Source organism: Rhinatrema bivittatum, chromosome 8 (genome assembly GCF_901001135.1).
Source record: "Rhinatrema bivittatum chromosome 8, aRhiBiv1.1, whole genome shotgun sequence".
NCBI lineage: Eukaryota > Metazoa > Chordata > Amphibia > Gymnophiona > Rhinatrematidae > Rhinatrema > Rhinatrema bivittatum.
The window spans coordinates 83743336-83759923 of NC_042622.1; the positions used below are offsets into that span (position 1 = coordinate 83743336).

The following is a 16588-nucleotide window of genomic DNA, read 5'->3' on the forward strand; positions in this document are numbered from 1 at the left end:
CCCTCCGTGGCCCCTGCTGGTCAGGGTCATTCGCAGAATCTAACATCACAGGGGGATTAGTCCTATTAGTAGTTCCAGATTGTCCCAGGTGTCAGTGGTATGCGGACATGCAGAGACTCCTGGTGGAGATCTCCCTGTACTTCCCACCGCACAGGAACCTGCTACAGCAGGGATTCGTCCTTCACGAGGATCCAACTCTATTCTGTCTTACAGTCTGGCCCTTGAGAGGACTCGCCTGAAGAAGTAAAGATATTCGGTGGCAGTAATTGCTACCTTACTCTGCACGCAGAAGTTCTCTGCGTCCCTAGTGTACGTGTGTGTCTGGAGAGTATTTGAGGCCTGGTGCAAGGAATGCGGTGTCTCCCCTTGGGTGGTCAAAATCTCACTAATTTTGGAATTTTTGTAGGGCGGCTTGAATAAAGGTTTGACCCTTAACTCCTTGAAGGTCCAGGTAGTGGCACGCTCCTGTTTCAGGGAGAGGTGATCGGAATCTGCCTGTTGGCTCATCCGGATGTGGCCTATTTTCTGAAAGGGGTGAAGCACTTCCGGCCAACCCTACGGCAGCTGGTTCCCTTGTGGATTTGGAATTTTTGGCAAGGCCCTCCTTTCGGCCGCTATGCAGTCTTTCTTTGCGTTTATTAACCTTGAAAACTGTGTTCTTGGTGGTTATATGCTCAGCACGTCACATCTCAGAACTACAGGCATTGTCGTGTCAGGAACCATTCATCTGGATGACTTGAGGAGTGTTACAGTTTCGTACCGTTCCATCCTTCTTGCCCAAGGTAGTCTCGGAGTTTCATTTTAATCAGTCCATTTTGTTGCCATCCCTAGATAAGCACAAGAACGCGGAAGAATACTGCCTCCCCCGTCAATTGAATGTCAGACTTTTTTGGTGCAGAATCTGGAAATTTCAAAACCGGTCCGAAAGATGGGACCACCTGTTTGTCCTTCATAGTGGTAGGAAGCAGGGCTAACCAGCTTTGCGGGCTATCATAGCTCGCTGGATTAAGGAAGTGGTCATGGGAGCCTATGTGGAGGCAGGAAAGCCATTTCCTTTTCAGGCTAAAGCTCATTGCACTAGGGCTCAGGCAGTCTTGTGGGCGGAAGCTTGACTGCTGTTTCCCATCGATATCTGCCAAGCAGCAACGTGGTCCTCCTTGCACAGTTTCTCCAGGTTCTATTGCCTGGACGTTCAGGCCCAAGAAGATGCAGCCTTTGCAAGGGCGGTGTTAACTAGACCGTGGGCAGCCTTACGCCCCGATAGGGAGTAGCTTTTGTACATCCCATTGGTTCTGAGTCCATCTGGCTACATGCTAGGAAATGGAGAAATTACTTACTTGATAATTTCGTTTTTCTCAGTGTAGACAGATGGATTCAGCCCATGGTTGGCCACGAACAGTTATGCATAATATAACCGTATTTCCTCATTAAATCGTTTTAATTCTTTATTACAATATTCATTAAAAAACATACATCACATTCCCTGAATTATCATTCACCTTCACATTCATTCCTCTAAACAATACACATTAAAACCTCCCATTAACCGCAGCTGTGGCGTTTTTTTGCCAGTAGAAGGAGAGAATAGTGCAGTGGAGAAAGGATAAAGGAGTATAATGTGTAAACTCTTTAAACATATGAAGTAACACTTTCCGCGAGTAAAATAAGAGGTTACAGTGGAGAAGAGATGAAGGAGTTTAATGTATAAGTTGTTTGAATCAATGAAAAAAGTGAAGATGATTGAATAAAAAGATCCATTCTGGCAGCCGGAAGGAAGGTCGACAATAACAGTTCTATGAATAAGGTGATTGGCGATACAAAATTGCTGAATGTTCTCCAGGTGATGACGTTTTGAAGAACGATTATAAGGCAAATCCCCTGAAGAAACCGAAGGGTGAAACAGGAGCTTCCTGTCAGGACAATAATCGAAAGAAGGAGAACAATTGAAAGAATATTAAAGGAAAATTGGGAGAATATTTTGTGAAGAACAAGTTGAAAATTGTATTGAAATAATTTAACTTCGAGAAAAAGTTTGTGACAAATAAGCCAACACAAATAGAGTGGAACTGAAAATATGTAATTGGGTGGGGAATGTTTAAATTGTATAAATAACAACAGTATTTAATGCACATTATTTATATGAGGTTAATGGGAGGTTTTAATGTGTATTGTTTAGAGGAATGAATGTGAGGGTGAATGATAATTCAGGGAATGTGAAGTATGTTTTTTAATGAATATTGTAATAAAGAATTAAAACGATTTAATGAGGAAATACGGGTATATTATGTATAATTGTATGATATAGGATACCTGTAGCAAACCCATTGTGTTGAGATATATTTTTGACCATTGTGGCCAAGAACAGTGACAAGGATTAACCCATGGAGTCTATATCTATTCCAAGAAATTATGGGTAAGCCAATCATCCAGTCGCTAGATCAGAGCATCAATTTTCTTACTGGGGTTCAGTGTTTGGTTGAGTACAGTTACGGCTATCCGTTTTTAATCAAGTTTTTTCAATAGTATGTCCACAGTGGCTTTTGAAGAGAATACTAGAGGGCTGAGGCCACTGCAGGGGTGTATCTAGGGTGACATCAGCTTTGAAACCTGACTCCGTCTCCATCTGCTGGCAGGGAAGTATAACCCATTGGTCCTGAGTCATCTGTCTACACTAAGGAAAACTAAATTATCAGGTAAGTAATTTCTCCATTGTACATTGTTATGGAAACCATTAGCCAAAAATAGATTTTAGCAAGTGGCAACTTAATCCCTGGACTGTCTTTTTCATAGCCACTTCTTGGTAAATCTTATCTTTCTAGTCACTTGGTCTCTTTGACTGTATTTTTGTACCTTTTAATTGTGTTGGGCAGTTTTTAGATGTAGTGGTGGTATTTCCAGAGGGAAACATTTTGTTTTGGTTTGTATATAATATAAATGTAAATTCAATTGCGGTACACCTTTCTGCTGGCAAAGCAGCGCTCAGCGCATATTACAAATAGACTACAACAACCTTGCCTTTATTTTCAGAACCACAGCAAAGATAATCAGTATAATCAGGATGCTGGGCTTGATGGACCCTTGGTCTGTCCCAGCATGGCAATTTCTTATGTTCTTATGTTCTTATAAAAACAAATCCATTAAATACATAAATTATAAGTAAAGCATAACATAGCAATCATATTTATTTACATGATTCTAGGCTGCCTACTGTCAAAAACTCTAGGCAGCTTACAACAAAAACATTCATAATAAAGCAATAACAGTCCAATTTGTAATGTGTATAGACAATTAATTATTAAATTCAATATACAAAAAAGTTAAAAAGCATCAATCAAATAAAAACCGCAATATCCCTAAATCATTTCTATGGATATATATATGTATGTCAAGTTTGTTTTGCAGGACTTCCTAATGATTTCTCTTTATAATGCTTATCAGGTTTTCTCCTCTATCTTGCAGGACAAATCGTTTTCTTTACCCAAAACTGAAGGACCTGTTCACTTTGAGGTAATGGTTGCTGTTCAGCCAAGTGTATTGTCCTCTCAGTAAAGCTCTCCTACTTCACTACAGCTCCTGGGCAAGAATTGCTTTTCTTAGCCTCTTCTGTCCCTCTGTCTGCATACTTGCCAGCATGGAAGAAGTGCCATTCTCTGGGGGAAAGTGTGCTTATAGGTGTCAGATCAGCATTCCCCTTCAGGAGAAATCACTGTATGAGAAATGAGCAGTGGTCAGCATTTTAGTGCACTACTGTGATTGCTGATCCTGCAAATGCTGTCAATCAAAATCTTGGGAGACTAGCCAAGGATTTAAGAATATTTTGTAAAATATTTTACCTCATTATCCAGTCAGACCACTTCAGATGAATGGGTTGTGCACCCCGACCAGTAGGTAGACAGAGGTAAACAGGCTCACTGACATTACCCTTTTATGCATCTGTTCTGAACTCAGTCTGCCAGTGTTCTGTCTCCAGCAGGTGGTAGAAGTGTTCTACCCCATGCTGTGGACTGGGTCTGGTTAAGCTGAATAGGAATAGACTGGGTAGCTTCTGAGGTCAAAGAATAGTTATTCCTCCCTCAGTTGAGCAGTACCCTAGGATAGATTAAAAAAAGAAATGAAAGCTGAATGCTCTCCTTCAGTAGAACAAAGTCTGTGCCAGGGAGGCTTCCAGATTTGGTTGAGGTCTTGTCACTCCTTTCTTCTCTACTCTTTAAGGTCCATGGGGAGTCTTGAACCCTTGGCCCTGGAGGTATGGGTCTGAAGTTGTACCTGATTAATGGGCATTGTGAGAACAGCTATTCCCTGTACGTACCCGGATCAGTCCAGACAGTGGGTTGTGACTCCCTTCCAGCAGATGGAGACAGAGAAAAACTCAAAGGGCGTTCACTAATAACCTGGAGCGCCCTCTGCATCCCTTCAGTATTTCTCTGTCTCCAGCAGATGAAGGTGGCAGAACCTGTGGTTCCCCAGTAAAATTTTCTAAGAGGATAGAATATTAGGTTTTCTCCTCTCTTTCATTTCTTGCTACTTTTGTTTCCTTAATTTGGATGGATCAAGTTAAAAAAAAAAAAAAAAAAAAAAAAAAGTGTTAATGATTTCTTAGTGCTCAGTCACTCTGAAACTTGCAGGCAGAATTGGCAGTAGTGTGCCCTAGTACTGTTCAGGTTATTGTGGTAGGTTCTGAGCCTTTTTCTTTCACAGGGCTTGCTGTCTTTCAGGGGTGAAAGTTGGTGGTCCAACCTCTCCCCCTTCACAACGACACACTGCCCTGAGATGCCGTGTTCCTCGGGGCAGCGCTAGCAGAGAGGCGACATTCCTTGTATTTTATGAGCAGAGGTTTCTATTTTCTTTTTACCTGCTCCTGACAGCTCCGGGGGTGGCTTTTGCTTACCAGCTCGGCTTTTCCCCCATGCCACAATCCTCGCAATGCAGTGCCTGTGGAGAGCCCAGGATGCGGCTCTCCCGCAAAGGCATATGCTCGAGATGACTCCCCGGCGGGGAGGATCCCTCAAGACCAGCCAGAGGTTCCACATCGCGCTCTCAAGCGCGATGGCCTGCTGAGGGGTTGGCCCCGCTCCCGTCTAGCACAGGAACGGCGGCCATTTTGTTGTCAGAGCTGGCTCCAACGCAGCCAAATAAAGATTCGGACACCGGATTTTCTCCCTCCCCACCGATTCTAACTCCTGTTAACCCCCCCCCCGGATCAGGGGGCAACATCGGGGGGGGCGGGCCCTGCCTGACATTCCTCCCTCGGGATCTACTCCTTCCAGGCTTTTCTCAGCTGATTTTGTGCTTCTGCTGTACAATGCTTATTTAGCCGGTGTAAGCCAGCAACAGGATCCAGCTCCAGGCCCCCCTCCTCCCAAAGTGATCAGGTTGCAAGATCCTCTGGATACTACAGGGGTCCCTCAGGGGTCATCCCGAGTTCGGGTGGTTCCTCATCCTGTTCCCCTTGATCCTTCCCCTCAGGCTCCTCTTTTACCTACATTGCCTTATCCGGACCAAGATTTATTTATTTATTTTATTTAAACATTTTTATATACAGGCATTTGTTGTGGACATCATGCCGGTTTACAATGAACAATTAAGCTTAGAAATTACATTTTAACAGGGAAAGCAAAACTGGGAGAGGGGGTAACAAGAGGTAGCTGAGAAGAAAAAGGATGATAAAACATGGTTCCTCAATATGAGGAGAAGAGTATACGCAAAGTGGTCTACTTTGGAAACGGTGTGATAGCCTTCTATTCTGGGTAGGCTTGCTTGAGCAACCATGTTTTCAATTTCTTTTTGAAGTTGTTCATACAAGGTTCGAGGCGCAGGTCAGGTGGTAGGGTGTTCCAATGAGTGGGACCTGCGATCAAGAGTGCACGGTCACGTGTAGAGGAGAGATGGGCTGTTTTCAGGGATGGTACAACTAGGGTGCCTTTTTTGGCCGTTCTAGTGGGTCGACTGGACTGAGGAGTTGTGAAAGGGAAATCTAACCAGTTTGAGTTGTGGGTATGAATTGCTTTATGCATAATAGTGAGGGTTTTGTAGATAATACGGGAGGCTATGGGGAGCCAGTGTAGATCTCTAAGGATGGGAGTGATGTGATCATATTTACGGGAGTTTGCAATGAGTCTCGCTGTAGCATGTTGTAACATTTGTAGAGGTTTAATGGTAGAGTACGGGAGTCCTAGGAGTAGAGCATTACAGTAGTCTAATTTGGATGAGATGGTGGCCTGGATAACTGTACGGAAATCTTGGGTGTGTAAGAGAGGTCTGAGTTTTTTAAGCACATTAAGTTTGAAAAAGCAGGCTTTGAGGATGGAGTTTACGTAGTTCTTCATACTTAATTGATGGTCAAGGAGGACTCCAAGGTCCCTCACAGCTGGTTGTGTTGAGAGGAGGTTGAGTTTGGCAATATCGGACGGAGGAGGAAGATTGAGGGGAGATGAGTAGAAGTTCAGTTTTGTTCGTGTTGAGGGCGAGATGGAGGTTAGTGAGCAGGGAGTTAATGGCTGTGAGGCATTTCTCCCAATGTTCTAAGGCATCAGAGATAGATTTCTGTATAGGGATGATAATCTGAACATAGTCGGCGTAAAGGTAGAACTTGAGTTTGAGATCAGAGAGGAGTTGGCAGAGGGGGGTGATGTAAATGTTGAATAGGGTGGAGGAAAGTGATGAGCCTTGGGGAACTCCCTGCTGGAGGGGCTGTGGGGTGGATGGTGGAGTTCCCGATTTTGACGGAGAACTTTCTGTTTGAGAGGAAGGATTTAAACCAGGTAAGAGCCAGGTCAGAGATGCCAATGTTTTCAAGGCGTGTAAGTAGATGATGGTGGCTAATAGTGTCGAAGGCTGATGAGATGTCGAGGAGGGCAAGGAGGTAGCTGTGGCCTTGCCCCATGCCCCGGAGGAGATGGTCAGAAAGGGAGAGAAGTAGGGATTCAGTGTTGAAGTGTTTCCGGAAATCAAATTGTGATGGGTGGAGGATCAGATGGTCTTCAAGATAGTCCATGAGTTGAGAGTTGACAACTCTTTCCAGTAGCTTGGCAATGAAGGGGAGGTTGGAGATTGGGCGGAAATTAGAGGGATCTTTGGGATCAAGTGAGGGTTTCTTGAGGAGGGGTCTGACTACTGCGTGCTTGAGTGTCTGGGACAGATCCATGCGCAATAGAGCAGTTGATAATATCTGCTATGGCTTTGACTATTGCGTTAGGTATAGCTAGTAGTGCTTTGGAGGGTGTAAGTAGATGATCCGGCTTCTTACATACAAATGGAAGGAGATGACCCTAGGGTCTTATGCCTATTTCAGAGGGTTGATTTAGACCCCCTCATCCCCCATGTCCTAGCAGAGTTGGATATTGATGCTCCACAGGATCCACCAGGCACCAGTGCAGGGGCTAAGAAGGGGGACCCCATCCTTGCTGGCCTGCGCCCACCAGCAAGGACATTTCCTTTTCATCCTAGCCTTCTATAATTGTTGTCCAGAGAATGGGGTTCTCCAGAGGCTAGTTTGAGGGTAGGCAGGGCTATGGACAAGCTCTACCCTCTCCCAGATTCTCAGTGGAGCGCAGGATTTGATGGGGGAGGGTAATGGTGATAGGGCCACTTGGCAATAGTGATCATACGGTCAAATTTGAATTAATGCCTGGAAGGGGAACAGTAAGTAATTCCATGGCTGTAGGTAAAAAGGTAAACTTTGATAAAATGAGAAAAATAGTTAAAAATAAATAAATAAATAAAATAAAAAATTGAAAGATGCAGCTACAGAGGTAAAAAGTGTGGAACAGGCATGGACATTGTTAAGAAGAAAAAAAGCCCTAGAAGCACAGCGAATGTGTATTCCTTGCATTAAGATAGGTGGAAGGAAGGTCAAATGATTGCCAGCATGGCTAAAATGTGAGGTGAAAGAGACAATTTTAGCCAAAAGTCTTCATTCAAAAATTGGAAGAAGGATCCATCAGAAGAAAATAGGATTAAGCATAAGCATTGGCAAGTTAAATGTAAGACATTGATAAGACAGGCTAAGAGAGAATTTGAAAAGAAGTTGGCCATAGAGGCAAAAACTAACAAACGTTTTAAAACATATCTGAAGTAGAAAGCCTGTGAGGGAGTAGGACGTTAGATGATTGAGGGGTTAAAGGGGCCCTTAGGGAAAATAAGGCCATCGTGGAAAAATTAAATAATTTCTTTGCTTCAGTGTTTACTGGAAGAGGATGTTGGGGAGATACCCGTTCCAGAGACTGTTTTCAGGGTGATAATTCAGAGGAGCTGAACCAAATCACGGTGAACCTGGAAGATGTGGTAGGCCAGATTGACAAATCACTTGGACTGGATGGAATACAGGGTTCTGAAAGAACTAAAAAATGAAATTTCAGACCTACTTCAGTTAGTAAATTTATTTATTTGAGTATTTATATCCCGCCCCTCCAAGGTTCTGGGCAGGTTACAACAGTACATACATAATAAAATTGGATTAAAATAAATAAAATATAATAACTAAAATATTAAAACAATTTTAAAAAAGATTTGTAACCTATCATTAAAATCATCCGTTGTACCTTAAAATTGGAAGATGGCCAGTGTAACCCCAATATTTAAAAAGGGCTCCAGGAGTGAGCCAGGAAACTATAGACCGGTGAACCTGACTTCACTGCTGGAAAAATCATGGAAACTGTTGTAAAGAATATTCTCACAGGACAAGCAGGATGGTAGTCCTCACATATGGGTGACATCACAGGATGGAGCCCAATCACGGAACACTTTTGTCAAAGTTTCCAGACTTTGACTGGCTCCTACTGGCCTTCCCAGCATGGCACTAACCCTGCAGCCAGCAGGGGTCCCCCTTCAGTCTTCTTTTTTCCACGCAGCAGTAGCCACGTGGTTAAGGAGCTCTGTAGAGATTCCTGACAGGAATTTTCCTCACGGAATTACTAAAATTTAATTTACCCCACAGGGGTCCCTCCTTCAACTTTTTCAAGCCGCGGTACTCCGGTAAATTTTTACCTGTTTTCCGTCGATTACTGTCTAGTTTGGCCCTCGCGGCCTACTGGCCGTCGACCGTACTGCGGCTCAATTTTTTCATGGCCATGGCGTCTGGGTTCCGCCGGTGCCCGGACTGTAATCGCACCATGTCCATCACAGACCCTCACAAAGTCTGTGCAATGTGTCTTGGATGTGAACACGATGTCCTAACCTGCACCAAATGTGCCCTAATGACACCAAAAGGTCGCAAGGCTAGAATGGAGAAGATGGAACTCCTCTTCCGTGCTCAAACCCCGACGCCGTGTATTGCATAAACGTCGTCAGAACCGGCACAGTCATCTTTGCGCCAGCATCGACCTCCGGCCAGTGACCGTCCGGCATCGACGTCTTCTCGGCCTTTAATACCCTCTACTCCCCCTCAGGATCGTGGGGATCGTAGAGATAAACATCACCACAGGCATTGAAAGTCTCGGACCATCGAGGGAGTGAAATTATCGACCTCGCCAATATCCGAGCCGCCATTGAAGAAACCCCGTCCAGAAAAGGCACCTACCTTTTCGGCGACAGGGTATCGGGAGCCGTGACTCCACCTTTAACGGTGGTCCCTCCAGCTATGCCTCTGCCTCCTTCTTCTGTTCCAGAGCCGGGGCTGCTTGCTCCAGTTCTCCAAGAAGAATTGGACCAGATGGTTCAGGAGGCCATCGACAAGGCGATGCATCGACTTCAGGTTCCTCCAGCATCGACACCAGTACTGATTGCGGAACCGACCACCGACCCGATTCCAACAGCGTTGGCACTGCTGCTCTCGAGGATGGAAGCGCTCATAGCCGCTTTTCCACCGATGGCTCCAGTGCCCTCCCCGCTTGCTTTGTCATCGGGAGGAGAAACACTGTTCCGCATCCCTCCATGGGGAGTTCTGCCGATGCCTCAGCCATCGATGCCGACACGTCCGTCGATGCCACCGATGCACCCATCGGTGCCGATATGTCAGTCGGCCCCACCTAGTCATCCATCGATTCCCTTGATGCCGGTGCCTTTGATGCCTTCATTGGTGCCTCCAGTTATTCCTTCGAGTCCTTCAGAGCCTAGACCAGGGCCTTCAGGGATCCCACTGCCTCGTCCTCCTCTAGCCCCTAGAGGAGCAGGTACTGATCCCTATGATACCTGGACTGATGATTCTTCACCAGACACCGATGACTTGCCTTCACCACCTTCACCTACTGAAAGTAGAAAGCGTTCTCCTCCAGAGGACATTTCCTTTATAAATTTTGTGAAGATGTCTGAATTGGTTCCCTTCCAATTACAGACGGAGCAGGACGATAGGCATCAAATAATGGAGTTGCTACAATTCCTGGATGCTCCCAAGGAAATAACCTCCATCCCTATCCACCAGGTTCTTCTGGATCTCCTCAAAAAGAACTGGGAGCATCCTGGCTCTGTTGCTCCAGTCCACAGGAAAGCTGACACCACCTATCTTGTTCAGTCAGCTCTCCAGGATTTCACAAACCTCAATTGGATCACCAATCTGTGGTTGTAGAATCTGCCCAGAAAAGAGCAAGAAAACCAAACCCTCACACTTCCTTTCCTCCAGGCAAGGAACATAAATTTCTAGATGCCATTGGTCGCCGTGTCTTCCAGGCATCAATGCTCATCTCCAGAATTGCTGCTTATCAGCTCTATATGACCCAATATAATAGGGTCTTATTTAAGCAGATACAAGACTTGACAGACTCCCTACCTCAGCAATTTCAAGATCAACTCCAAACCCTAGTAAACAAGGGTTTTGAGGCAGGTAAGCATGAGATCAGATCATCTTATGATATCTTTGACACTGCTATCAGGGTATCTGCAGCTGCTATCTCTGCAAGACGATGGGCCTGACTCAAGTCTTCCGACCTTCGCCCTGAAGTACAAGACAGATTATCCGACCTACCTTGTGTAGGAGATAATCTGTTTGGCGAGCAGATTCAACGAACAGTGGCAGAACTCAAGGACCATCATGAGACCCTAAGACAGCTCTCTCTGAAGCCTTCTGAGTACTCTTCAAAATAGCCCTTTCGGAAGGGCTCTAACAAGTCATTCTTCCGCCCGAAGAAATCCTACTCGCCACCAACTAGAACCCGTTCTACGAGACCATTTCAAAAAGCCCAGTCTCATCAGACACGAAAACAAAAACCATCATCAGCTCTTCAGCCGGGCCCTGCTTCCGGTTTTTTACTCCTGCATAGAGAGCAGCAGCCACCTTCCATTGCCCCACATACCAGTGGGAGATCGATTGTGCCATTTCAGCAACAGGTGGCACTCGATCATCTCAGACCAGTGGGTCCTGGCAATAATTGCTCAGGGTTATCATCTGAACTTTCTCTCCATTCTACCGGACTCTCCACCTCTACTGACGTGGAGAACATCCGATCACTCCATCCTTCTGGAACAGGAGGTCTCCCTCCTCCTCCAGTCCAAGGCAATAGAACCAGTGCCCTCCTCTCAGCATGGCCTAGGGTTCTATTCCCGAAACTTTCTAATCCCCAAAACATTGGGGGGTGTTTGTCTAATTCTGGACCTACGTGCCCTCAACAAGTACTTCCAGCGAGAGAGGTTCAAAATAGTAACCTTGGGCTCTCTTCCTCTTCTGCAAAGAGGAGACTGGCTCTGCTCTCTAGACCTTCGGGACACATACACTCATATTGCGATAATTCCATCCCATTGCAAATACCTGAGGTTTCTAGTAGGCCCCAAGCACTATCAGTACCAAGTGCTTCCATTCGGCCTCGCGTCTGCACCATGAGTCTTCACAAAATGCCTCGTCGTAGTTGCAGCCTTCTTCAGGACTCAAGTGTTCACGTCTACCCCTATCTAGACGATTGGTTAATCAGGGCTCCCACTCAGCAAGCTGCTCTGTCATCCCTACATCTTACCTTACACACTCGTAATTTCGCTTGGATTTCTCGTCAACTACGACAAATCCTACTTAGTCCCATCTCAAACCTTGTCGTTCATTGGGGCAGACTTGGACACCTTGCAGGCAAAGGCTTTTCTGCCTCGACAGTGAGCTCTCACTCTCATGTCTCTTTCTCATCAGTTGCAGTCTCAGCATTCCATGACTGCACACCACTTTCTCATCCTCCTGGGACACATGGCATCCTCAGTTCAGGTCACCCCAATGGCCTGCTTGGCCATGAGTCTTGCAATGGACTCTAAGGTCACAATGGACTCAATCCATTCAGCCCCTGTCGACCATTGTCCACGTAACCAACTCACTCCGTCAGTCTCTCGCTTGGTGGAGAAATCAGGTCAATCTCCTCCAAGGCTTACCCTTCCAGGCTCCAGACCCTCAAATAACTCTCACCACCGATGCTTCTAACCTCGGCTGGGGAGCCCACGTGGCCGATCTGCAGACACAAGGATCTTGGTCTCCAGAGGAAGCCAAACACCAGATAAATTTCCTGGAGCTTCGAGCAATCAGATATGCTCTCAGGGTATTTCAGGATCGCCTCTCCAATCAAGTCATCCTGATCCAAACGGACAATCAGGTGGCCATGTGGTACATCAACAAACAGGGAGGGACGGGCTCCTACCTTCTGTGTCAGGAAGCTGCACAGATATGGGCGGAGGCTCTCTCCCACTCTATATACCTCAGGGCCACCTACTTGCCAGGAGTGGACAATGTGTTGGCAGACAAGGTGAGTCACACCTTTCAACCACACGAGTGGTCTCTCAACCCCTCAGTAGCAAACTCGATCTTCCAACAATGGGGTTATCCTCAAATAGATCTCTTTGCGTCACCTCAAAATCGCAAAGTAAACAACTTCTGCTCTCTCACTCGCAGCCAACACCATCAGCCAAGAGACGCGTTCTCCCTATCATGGGCAACCGGTCTCCTGTATGCATTTCCTCCACTTCCACTTCTCTCGAAGACTCTTGTGAAGTTACGTCGGGACAAGGGAACCATGATCCTGATAACACCTCACTGGCCGCGCCAAGTGTGGTTTCCAATACTTCAGGATCTCTCCATTCGCAGGCACATTCCCTTGGGAAAGGACCCGCTTCTACTCACTCAAAACGATGGGTGCCTGCGCCACCCCAACCTTCAAGCCTTGTCCCTGACGGCATGGATGTTGAAAGGTTAATCCTTCAACCACTTAACCTTTCTGAACCAGTTTCCCATGTCCTGATTCCTTCACGGAAGCCTCCCACGAGAAAATCTTATTCTTACAAATGGACCAGGTTTACATCATGGTGCTCTTCTCAGTCCCTTAACCCCTTCACCTGTCCAATCACGAAGTTTCTGGACTATATCTGGCACTTGTCAGTCAGGTCTAAAAACTTCCTCCATCAGGATGTATGTCAGTGCGGTAGCCGCCTTCCATAACGGTATTGGGGATGTTCCCATATCAGTACAACCCCTCGTAACACGCTTCTTGAAGGGCTTGCTTCACCTCAAGCCTCCTTTGCGTCCTCCGGCCCCTTCTTGGGACCTCAACCTAGTTTTGGGTCGGCTCATGAAAGCACCATTCGAGCCTCTTCAATCCTGTGACCTTCGATATCTCACATGGAAAGTGATTTTCCTTTTGGCAATCACTTCCGCTCACAGAGTCAGTGAATTACAGGCTCTAGTTACCTATCCGCCTTACACTAAACTTCTGCAGGACCAGGCAGTACTCTGCCCACACCCTAAATTCTTGCCCAAGGTAGTTTCGGAGTTTCATCTCAATCAATCCATTATACTACCTACCTTTTTTCTCAGGCCCCATTCCAATCCAGGAGAGCAGGCTCTGCATACACTTGACTGCAAACGGGCTCTAGCGTTCTACCTAGACCGTACAACTGCCCACAGGAATAGCACTCAATTGTTTGTCTCTTTCTATTCCATCAAATTGGGGCAGCCTGTGGTAAGCAGACTCTCTCCTCCTGTTTGGCGGACTGCATATCCTTTTGCTATCAGCAAGCGGGCATTCCACTTCAAGACCGTGTTAAAGCACACTCTGTGAGGGCCATGGCGACTTCAGTAGCACACCTATGCTCGGTGCCGCTTCCTGACATTTGCAGGGCTGCCACCTGGAGTTCTCTCCATACTTTTAAAGCCCATTATTGCTTAGACAAAGCCGGAAGACAAGATTCCATCTTTGGCCAGTCTGTCTTGCACAACCTATTTACAATGTGACATACCAACACCCATCCGCCTGCCCGGTGGGGTTCAGGATGCCCTCTGCCAAATTTCATCCCAGGGCCTAGTGCCTGGCACACCTGAGTACATTTGGTGCATGCTCGGACATCCTCAGCTCGGTACTCACCCATATGTGAGGACTACCATCCTGCTTGTCCTGTGAGAAAACAAATGTTGCTTACCTGTAGCAGGTGTTCTCACAGGACAGCAGGATGTTAGTCCTCACGAAACCTGCCCGCCGCCCCGCAGTGTTGGGTTCGTAACGTTTTCTTATTTTATTTTCGGCACAACCTATAGCTTTTTAACAAGACTGAAGGGGGACCCCTGCTGGCTGCAGGGTTAGTGCCATGCTGGGCATGCCCAGTAGGGGCCAGTCAAAGTTCTGGAAACTGACAAAAGTGTCCGTGATTGGGCTCCATCCTGTGATGTCACCCATATGTGAGGACTAACATCCTGCTGTCCTGTGAGGATTAACATCCTGCTGTCCTGTGAGAACACCTGTTACAGGTAAGCAACATTTGCTATATCACAAAACATTTAGATAGGCATGGTTATTGGGACACCAGGATGGATTTACCCAAGGGAAGTCCTACCTTACAAATCTCCTGTATTTTTTTGAAGGGGAGAATAAACATGTGGACAAAGGTGAACCGGTAGATGTGCATTTGGATTTTCAGAAGACACTCAAAGTACTGATGAGAGGCTTCTAAGAAAACTAAAAAGTCATGGGGTAGGAAGCTATGTCCTTTTGTGGATTGCAAGCTGGTTTAAAGACAGTAAACAGAATTGTATTAAATGGTCTATTTTCACAGTGGAGTGCCTCAGGGATCTGTACTTGGACTGGTGCTTTTTAATATATTTATAAATCATCTGGAAAGGGGTATGATGAGTGAGGTGATCAAATTTGTGGATGTCACAAAATTACGCAGAGTAGTTAAATCTCAAGCGGATTGTGATAAATTGCAGGAGGATCTTGTGAGACTGGAAAATTGGGCTTCCAAATGGCAGATGAAATTTAACGTGGACAAGTGCAAAGTGATGCATATCGGGGAAAAATAACCCTTGCTGTAGTTACACAATATTAGGTTCTATCTTAGGAGTTGCCACCCAAGATAGAGATCTAGGCGTCATAGTGGATAATTCATTAAAATCATCTGCTCAATGTGCTGTGGTGATCAAAAAAGCAAACAATGTTAGGAATTATTATGAAGGGAATGACAAATTAAAAGAGTGAATGTCGTCATACCTCTGTATCGCTCCATGGTGAGACACCATCTTGAATACTTTGTGCATTTCTGGTTGCCGCATCTCAAAAAAGAATAGTTGCACTGGAGAGAGTGCAGAGAAGGGCAGCCAAATATGTGGCATTGAACGGCTGCCCTATGAGGTAAAGCTAAGGAAGTTAGGGCTGTTCAGTTTGGAGAAGAGAGAATAAATGGACTAGGGGGTAGTCCATGAAGTTAGCAAGTAGCTCATTTAAAATAAAGAAAATTCTTTTTCACTCAGCGCATAATTAAGCTCTGGAATTCATTGCCAAAGGATGAGGTTGCAACAGTTAGTGTAGCTGGGTTTAAAAAAGGTTTGGATAAGTTCCTAGAGGAAAAAAATCCATAAACTGCTTTTAATTATTAAGCAATAGTAGTTTGAGATTTATTTAATGTTTGGATACTTGCCAGGTACTTGTGACTTGGAATGGCCACAGTATGGCAATTCTTATGTTCTTCTATTGGTGTAGTTGAAATCTTCCATTTCCTGTCGTGTAGCCAGATGGACTCAGAACAAATGGGTATAGTGTGCTCGTGCTAGCAGTTGGAGACAGATCTGACGTCAGCACGGGTACATATACCCCAACAGGAAGTGAAGCTCTTCAGTAATTTCCGTCTCCAAAGCAGTTTGGAGAGCCTGCACGCTCATTGAGCGTGTTTCCAATCTACTTCTACTTTTCTACTTCTAAAATCTTTACAGGAACATCGAGCCCCGCGCTCCTGCGGTGATACCACTGGTCCCTCCCCCAGTTGAGCTTCCCGGGGTGAGTTCCATGCTCCCTCGGAGGTTTAGGCCTCGGTCCGGTGGCCGAATCGCGGCAAGGACCAAGCCTGCGGGCTAAGAGGCGCCTCGGTCCCGGCGTGGACCTGGGAGGCAGCGGGTGCATTCCTCAAGCGCGGTGGTGACGGTACTTCCCCTCTCCCCCACAGCCGGAGACCGCCCTGGTTCTAGCCGGGAAGCGCCGAGGATCAGGTAAGGCGCACAACTTTTACTTTTGGTCTCCGAAGTCGAGGATCGGCGGCATTGCCTGTATACGGCACGCCGCGGTGGTCGCCATTTTGTTGGCCCGGTTCAGGTATTGAGCGCCCATGATAGGCGCCTGTATTGAGCGCATATTGCTGACCGCATATTGTTGAGCGCATATTCTGTTTAGCGTATATTGCTGACCGCATATTATTGAGCGCATATTCTGTT

The 16588-nt window shown here is 46.1% G+C and overlaps 1 protein-coding gene across 2 annotated transcripts in view; it reads left to right on the forward strand.

Moving 5' to 3' along the window:
* Positions 1-16588, forward strand: part of GPR107 (G protein-coupled receptor 107) — a 271212-nt gene that overhangs the window by 106331 nt on the left and 148293 nt on the right. For both annotated transcript variants that reach the window (XM_029614537.1, XM_029614536.1), the window contains exon 7: positions 3460-3507. In XM_029614537.1, coding sequence (XP_029470397.1) covers positions 3460-3507 — 48 coding nt within the window. The remainder of the gene's footprint in view (positions 1-3459; positions 3508-16588) is intronic.